Source organism: Sphaeramia orbicularis, chromosome 8 (genome assembly GCF_902148855.1).
Source record: "Sphaeramia orbicularis chromosome 8, fSphaOr1.1, whole genome shotgun sequence".
Classification (NCBI taxonomy): Eukaryota; Metazoa; Chordata; class Actinopteri; order Kurtiformes; family Apogonidae; genus Sphaeramia; species Sphaeramia orbicularis.
The window spans coordinates 49,828,051-49,836,860 of NC_043964.1; the positions used below are offsets into that span (position 1 = coordinate 49,828,051).

The 8,810-nt window shown below is 36.0% G+C and overlaps 1 protein-coding gene across 2 annotated transcripts in view; it reads left to right on the forward strand.

Moving 5' to 3' along the window:
- rgs9a (regulator of G protein signaling 9a) overlaps window positions 1-8,150 on the forward strand; it is a 31,731-nt gene extending 23,581 nt beyond the window's left edge. Inside the window, exons 13-17 of one of the 2 annotated variants that reach the window (XM_030141532.1) lie at window positions 2,041-2,156; window positions 2,237-2,324; window positions 3,908-4,046; window positions 6,738-6,820; window positions 7,004-8,150. In XM_030141532.1, coding sequence (XP_029997392.1) covers window positions 2,041-2,156; window positions 2,237-2,324; window positions 3,908-4,046; window positions 6,738-6,820; window positions 7,004-7,160 — 583 coding nt within the window. In that variant the 3' untranslated portion in view covers window positions 7,161-8,150. Of the gene's footprint in view, window positions 1-2,040; window positions 2,157-2,236; window positions 2,325-3,907; window positions 4,094-4,426; window positions 4,443-6,737; window positions 6,821-7,003 lie in introns of those variants that run through there. The other variant, XM_030141533.1, reaches the window with a different exon arrangement.
- The last annotated feature ends 660 nt before the right edge of the window (window positions 8,151-8,810 follow it).

Sequence of the window (8,810 nt, forward strand, 5' to 3'; positions counted from 1 at the left end):
AAGCATTTAACCCTCTGCTTAAGCATGGCTTTATTAGAATTTAAGATTATTTTGTCACTTGTTTAAAAAAAAGATTTTTTTTTTTCCCCTACTTAACCAAAATTGTCAGCCCTGTGATGAACTGGCGACTTGTCCAGGGTGTACCCCACCTTCGCCCATAAGTAGCTGGGATATGAATGAATTCCTAATTCCCTGCATAACCATTCCATTCTTCAAAACTCTTGCCAAAAGTCATAGTTATATTTAAAAAATAAAAAATGCATCCATGGCTTATCAAAATAGACACCTTAAAGAACATCTCAGCAAATTTTCATGGTTAGTAGACACTTGCAACTGCACTTTTAAAACATTTAGAAAAAAAGGGAAATTTAGATGTTAATTTTTGCTACCTACATAACCATGCAGTTTTTCAAATTTTTATGGCAAAAGATGGCCTTATATCTTTTGTTTCTTTTTATGAGCTTCAAGTACTAGTTAATACCTTTAATATGATGTGTATTCATGTCTCTATCTTAAATACTTTTTGAATTACAGTATAAAATGTAGTCAGGCACTCCCTACATAACAGCGTGACTTGACCCATAACAAAGGTCTGCTCCAGTATTCAGTAATAAACAGTACCAATGAGCCCGTGTAGTTCGATGACATATAGATGAATGATGGTTCATCATACAGTGTTGTCTGAGGGATTTAAGATCACAGTTTCAGCTTAGGCTCTGAACCTTTACCATTTTTTTTTAAACGTGTAGTTACTGAGATTTTTTTTTAACAATACAAGTTACAAATGAATGAATGAATGAATGAATGAATGAAGGACGGACTGAAGGAATGAATGAATTTATTTTTGGTTTTACATCAATCATTGTACTTAGTTCATTAATTGTAACAAACATAAAAACCAAAAAAAGAATAAGCTAGAAGCAAAAGCTTTTTTTTTTTGCCTATCCTTTTCACCTAATACACTGCATACATCAACTTAAATATGTACAGCATCTACAACATTCACACCATAATAATAATAAAATTAAAAAAAAATCAACAACAAGAAAAACATATCTATCATCTCAGTTCAATATTTCTGAATAATTTTAAGGTTAAGGCACTTTTTTTCTGTTTTTTTTTTTGTTTTTTTTTGTTTTTTTTACTTCACCAAAGGAGTGAATAACTTAAATGCACCATAAGGTCCATTCCATAATTTCACATCCATAATCCCAGTCCATCTAGACTTCTCAATTGTCCTCATTTTAATCCACTCACACATATGAAAATCTCTGAAATTATAATTACTCTCTCCTAATTCCAAGAAACTGCAACTGGTATTTGAGACGATACTATTTTTATCCCTCATCTTTCATATACCTAAACAAACAAGACACATAGAGAGTATATACAGTATGTTAATGAAAATACAAAAGAAACAAGACACAAGAAAGTAACAACTAATAATAATAATAATCATAATAATAATAATAGATTAAAAAAAACATCAAATAAATGAGGATATATATCAACGTATGTCATCCATCCAGCCATCAACAGCTATATTATTATTTCCAAGAAAATTGTAGAAAAGGGACCATATTTCCCCAAACTTGTCAAGTCTATTCCTTGTTATGTAAGTTATCTTTTCCAGAGAAAGATAAGAGATCATTCCCTTCACCTGTTGTGAAACAGTACTGGGGGTGTCAGATTTCCATGATGTAGTTAGACACGGTTTAACTTCCAAGAAACAAAGATTTAACAAGGATTTTACTTTGAACCTTTGCCATTTACATGCTCAAATACATTCAGATTTCTTGAATGCTTTAATTCTATTCTCCAATGAACTTCCCAATGAATTTGTCATGCATTTGTTGACAAATAGGTGATCCTAGCTGCCTTTTGTCTACAAGAAAATACAAGTGTAGTATGCATGTTCCGTACCATCCTAATGTTTTGTTTTTGGGGCTCTACTGTGCATCTTAATCTAATCTCACTCAGTTGCTCAAACTTCGCCTTTATTTCCTGTGTGAGTTTGACACAGTCTGTGTTTGTGTCCAGAGTTGACGTCCCCACTAAGATGCGAGTGGAGCGCTGGTCTTTCAGCTTGTTTGAGCTGCTCACTGACCTGCGAGGCAGAGATGATTTCAAGATCTTCCTCAAGAAGGAGTTCAGTGGTATGTTTCCAAGTCTCATTGCACATACGTCTGTTTGGAGCGTCTTCAGGATGTGAAGTACGTTAATGTGTATATTCCAGGGGAGAACTTGGCTTTCTGGGAAGCAGCTGAGGAACTGAAGTGGGGTACTGCATCTTCCATGAAAACAAAAGCTGAGACCATCTTTAAGTAAGTTCAGTTGTACGGGTAACAAAACACTTACATCAACATAGATTCAATCCAATTTTATTTCTATAGCATCATATCATAACAAAAGTTGTCTTGTGACACTTTACATTTAGAGCTGGTCTAAACCAGACTCTTAAGCTGATTCACAGACAACAACAGAATCCAACAGAGCAAATATTTGATAACAGTGGGAGGAAAAACTTCCTTTTAACAGGTAGAAACCTGGAGCAGACCCCCACTCTGGAGGATGGCCCACTGACATGAGCAGTTAAAGGGTTAAAGCAGTGGTTCCCAACCTTTTTTGGCCCGTGACCCCATTTTAATGTCACAAATTTCTGGTGACCCCAGACATTCAAATCGGGGACATTTTTTTCACTAAAATTAAATTGTTTTTGATCATGCAATAGTTTGCTATACTATATTGCAAATAAACATTAATTTTAGATGACATTTAGTCTATATAATGTATATTATTATGGACGGAGGCAGTAAATCCAGGTGTAGATTACTGCACAAAGGGAGAATTGTATTTTCCTTGGTCAGGATCTGTACAGTCATTCCAGCTTGTATTTACAAGGCTGACAATTAATACTGAACAAACAAGAACTCAAACTATGAATTATGAAAGAGCTGCAGCATCTGAAACCACAATGAACATTTGACAGATAAACAGAGCCACAGTGCTTCAGTTTCAGCTTCAGAGTTTGTCATGTCTCTCTCAACTCACCATAGGTTTTTTATTAGTAAGTTTTTATTTTTATCAATTACTAGCAATTTCAGGCAACCCCACTTGAATTCCAGGCGACCCCACGTGGGGTCCCGACGCCAAGGTTGAAAAACACTGGGTTAAAGAGAGTAGGTTAAAGAGAGAGAGAGGGAGAGGGGGAGAGAGAGATTTGAGGAAAAGTGAGGATATAAGTGGAGACACATGGATGCACAGCAAATTGAACTATAATTGTTAAAAACTAAAACTGCTGTTACTAGTATAACTACCAATAACTCGTACAACTATTGGGTCAAAACACAGTAATGTCCCGTCAGAGAGTGAACTTTAATTGATTGCAGTTCCAACATTTATTTCAAAATAAAGTAGCTCCTTGTTTTGGATAATCCCTTATGGTCCAACTAAAGCAAAAAATAAATTTAAAAGTAAAAATGTGGGTCATTTAGCAACAAGAATCTGTCAAATTGTGTCTAAAATGTCCCGTCAGAGAGATTTCGAATACCGTGGTTTGACCCTACCCATAACTGTTAATACTACTACTCCAAGTACTAACAGTGGATATACTAGTACTGCAGCTGTTAGTACCAGTAATAGAAAACTGTACCTTCACAGTAACTATATGATAAACACTATCACAACCATATGGATAAATGAATAAAGATAATGGAGGAGGAGAGATGCAGGACCACAGCAGCAGGTCCAGAGATGATCCAGGGAAAACCTGAGAGGACATAAAGCACAGAGACTCCAGGGAAGAAGTCAAGTCTGAGGAATGGGGGACTGACCGACTGACTGACCTACCTGTCTTTAACATCCAGCCATGCAACACCATGTTCATTTGGAGTGTTTTTATGTTCAGGACCTTTCTAGCACCTGGTGCCCCTCGCTGGATCAACATTGATGGCAGGACCATGGGTCTGACAGTGAAAGGCCTGGAGCATCCACACCGTTATGTTCTGGAAGCAGCTCAGACACACGTCTTCCTGCTCATGAAAAAGGTTTGTGTGGGGTGTAGGGAGTGGGAATATGCCATCATCAACAGTTAGTTCAAAGGATTCAAAGGAGTTTATTTATCATTCCATCACAGAGAAAGAACAGAACTAGTTACTGAGCACCTGTATTAGCCATAGCAAAATAGAATAAATAACTAAGAAATAAATGAATACATAAAAATCGACTAAAATCCAAGTCTAATTTAAAAAAATAAAATATACGTCCAAAATTTAGCTTTAAAATACCTTCATAAAATAATGGCACATTTATAACCCTAACCTAACCTAAACACAGTACACACTGAAGCACAGAACAAAAACAGCAGAGCAAAGTGTAGGGTGCAAAGAGGCTTGTGCAAGAGTCAGTGAATCTGTTATACTTTGAGGGTTCACCGGCTGTACACCATCACTACCATCAGTACAAGTGTCACAAGTGCAATGTAAAAGTGGGATTGGGTTTTATTCTTTACCAGTATCAATCTTTCATGTTTTCCTAAATATTTAAAATTAGACATTGTGCTGTTTCCAAAGGTTTAACATACTATATGGACAAAAATACTGGGACAGTATAGGGATTTTATTGCTAACAGGGCTGGACTATAAAATAATATGATAAATGTCATAAAACATCCTAATTCTAGGATAAATATAATTTCAATTTTGTCTTTGTTGTAATTTTTTTTTTTACACTGTCATCTAAAATGCTTACAAAATTCTTCATAGTTTGCTTTTACTTAATTTTACTTTAATTTTAACACTGACGTTTATTTAATCATTATAGTTGTTTGAAATTCTACCTCTAGATTTCTGAAATATTTGTCATGTTGTTCTGGCCATAAATAATCATTTTAAACCATCACCACTCAATAACCGTTTGTTTCTTCCGAGTTGCTGTTGTTCCAAATTGCTTCCACTTTGTTTTACTTTGTTTATATATATGTATATACAGATGGTAATCATGACATTACATTACCACGCTTGACTTCACTGAGCTCCTGAGAGCAACCTGTTCTTTCACGAATGCTTGTAAAGGCAGTGTGCATGCCCAGGCCATGGAAGTGACTGGAACACATGAAGTCAGAGGTTTGGACAGGTGGTCTAATACTTTTGGTAATAATGTGTATGTTCTAATGAAGACAGGGAGCAAAAAGTGTTAAGAGTAATAATTTCTTCAAATGAGATCTCGTCATAACTAACTGTTGGTATCAAAGGTTAGAGCATCATCTGGTGGATGTTTACGGTAACTGTCACAAAGAACTGTTCAACACTAAAGAGCGAGGTCAAGGGTGTCACTGACGGACAGCCCACTACTTTTTGATTCATAACTTTTGAACCACACAAGTTTAAGACAAATACTAGAAGCACTCGGAGAGCGCAGACCTCCGCCAAGGCTGATCAGTGGCCCCCCCCGTGGGCCCCCCCACGCCAAGGAGGTTATGTTTTTGCCAGGGTTTGTTTGTCTGTCTGTCTGTTTGTCTGTCCGTTAGTGTGCAACATAACTCAAAAAGTTATGGACAGATTTTGATGAAATTTTCTGGTCTGCACCCCCTCCCCGTGGGCCCCCCCACCCCCGATCACCACCAAAATTTAATCATTTCTTCCTTATCCCATTTCCAACAAACCCTGAAAATTTCATCAAAATCTGTCCATAACTTTTTGAGTTATGTTGCACACTAACGGACAGACAGACAGACAGACAAACAAACAAACAAACCCTGGCAAAAACATAACCTCCTTGGCGGAGGTAATTACACATAATTGGAAAGGTCTAAATGCCATCTTAAACAGACTCAAAGGGCAAAATTTTGTTTCAACTATTTTTAAATGAAAAATATCAAAAACTACTGCATCACGGATAGACAAAAAATTCACGTCTATTTTTTGCAAAAATTACAAAGTTCTCCAAAGTGAAGTTTCTATGACATTTTCATCCTCAAATGTATTCAGTGTAAACCTTAAACCTTCTATTTTACAACCTAATAATTGGTTAGAGGAAAAAAATATTTGATCATACATGAATAGCAAGAGTTTTGATAAATGGCAGCGTCACGGATGGGCAACAAAAGTAAATATCAAAATCAAATAAATCATTTTTTTATTTCGGTTATATATATATATATATATATATATAATTTTTTATGATATTTACAACATACAAATAATATTAACATTATATTCAAATGTTTTTGCATAGATATTTGCATTTATTAATTTTAAACTCTGTGTGTTTAGAATCTGACGTAAATAATATAATAGTCAAATTTCAGTGTATTTGGAATAAATTTAATTTATTTATGAGAGTTTATAAAATGAACTCAGATTGATGGCAGAAAACTTTGTCACTTTCCAAACATTCACACTCATAAAACTCCTCAAATTTTTTTTCCCACAAATTCTTTCTCATTTCAAAATTTTCCTGAAAACATAAGTAATTACCTACCCAAAAATGTAAGTTTGGTGTAGATTATTGTAATTACATTTTTTTGACCAGATGTTAACCTTCGCTTGACTTCGCCCTAAAACCTTACACAGTGGGAGAAAAAAAGGCCAGAACAGAGCATTTTAAAGTATAAATAGTAGAAATTCCACCTTAAAGTCAGGTTTAGGATATACACTGTTTACTCTCAATATGTGATTAATACACATAAAGTTGTAAGACACTTTGAATTACAGCATCACCCACTTTCTTTGGTACAGGATACTTTCTTTCGTTACCTCAAGTCTCCAGTGTACAAGGACATTCAGAAGAAGGCACTGAATCCTGAGCCTCATAACTTCAGGTTGGTGAATAATCTGTTCCTGAAACATGAAACAGTGCTAAAAGGAAAAGTGTCCTGTTCTCTAGAAATCTCACAGTTTGAGTGTGGAAGTTTGTTCTTGAGTTTTGAAAGAATTAAACCATTAAATATTCTGTGAATCCTCTCTATCATGGTGACTGTACCTTGTTTTTGTCTCCACCACAGTCCAGCTCAGTTGGAGCAAAACGCTCAGAGTCGAGGCCCTGGCATCCACCCTATCATTCTGTGGCAGCAGGAAGAGGAGGAAAAGGCCAAGGCTGCAGCTGCCTCAGCTCCAGTTGATGTCAAGGCCATGATGAGCAAAATAGACAGGAAGAAGTAGAGACCGTTAAATATTCAGCCCATACACTGTGTATGAAGACAGACGCTGTGATAACCCTCAGAAAGTGAAGCCAGAACATGTCCGTCTTCCCCCGGTACCTGAGCGCAGATGTCTCGATACTCAGCCAAACCAAAACTCCAAATACAGAGACGGTCTTTTTGATCAGTTCACTGTTAACAAATTGTGACTGACAGCTGTAATGACCAATTGCAGTCCTGAAAGCAGATGGGACGCAGTAATGGCATCACGACATCCATCTTTATGCACAGTCTGTGGTTGAACCAGTTACCAAGGCCAACTACTGAAACCAGGCTTCTGTTAGGGTTAGCTTTACTCTGCTTTACTAATACATGTTTGTACTTAGAACATTATGACAGAAGAGGTTCAGAAGATCTCATCAAAATCTGTACAATAATTTTGAACTTTATCTCGCACTAAACCTATATCCTTCAACTGCTCTGGTTTTTGTTCTTCAGAATGTTTTGTCTGTCTTTCAAGAGTCTGACCTGATGAAGACCCACAGATGAAAGATTAAACATTTTCAAGAACAGGAACAGTCCAGTTGAACTTCAAAAACGACTAAGGATGAATGATGACTGGACAAAGGAGAACCTACACACACACTAAATATATACTTTTTTCCAAACCATAATAGGGTACTGAAGCCAAGCTACTTGAACTGTATGATCAAACTGTTTTTAGCTGAAATCATTTAAAAGATGGAAAGGTAATATAGCGGTATTTGTAATGAATATGACTGAAAATAAGTAATACTGTCATACTGAAATGGTATGTCACTGTTTATGTACATTTATCTACAACTAGAATCATCAGTTGGATGTATTGGTGTCCATGTTTCAACAGATATCAGTTTAATTTTTACCAAACTATCTCAACATCAGTGGAATTCATAAGTGTGTCATTTATGCATAAATGGTAAAGAAAGTCCATTTGTACTGTCTGTTAATGAATAAATTCAAGGAGAAAGCATGCTGTAAGTGACTGTTATTGTTGGGTTGTGGGACCAAGGCTATAACACATATTCCTGACAGAATTTAACAAATAAACTAAACTTATGAGAGGTGGAAAAGTTGGCGTATTGACAGTCAGTCAGAAAAACCCACAGTCTGTCTGTAGCTGTAAAAGTCAGTGTTTCTAACTTAGACTCTTTGTTGGAATATTTAGTGATTTTTCAGACCCCTCTAGAGACTAACAAAAAAGCCACTAGTCACTAGTGGCTTTTTTTCACTAGTGACTAGTGACAAAACTATCCCCTTTTTCTGGTGTTATTGGACACTTCTGGAGACTCTGACATGAAGGAATGTACCGTCCCATTGACAATGACAGTTTTCTCTATTCCAGCCTTTTATGGCTCGTGACCCCATTTTAACATCACAAATTTCTGGTGACCGCAGATATTGAAAACAGAGACTTTTTTTTTTTTTTGCTGAAATTAATTTGTTTTTGATCATGTAATAGTTTGCTCTACTATGTTGCAAATAAACATTAATTTTAGAGGACATTTAGTCTATATAATGTATATTATTATGGACGGAGGCAGTAAATCCAGGTGTAGATTACTGCACAAAGGGAGAATTTGATTTTCCTTGGTCAGGATATGTACAGTCAGTCCAGCTTGTTTTTACAAGG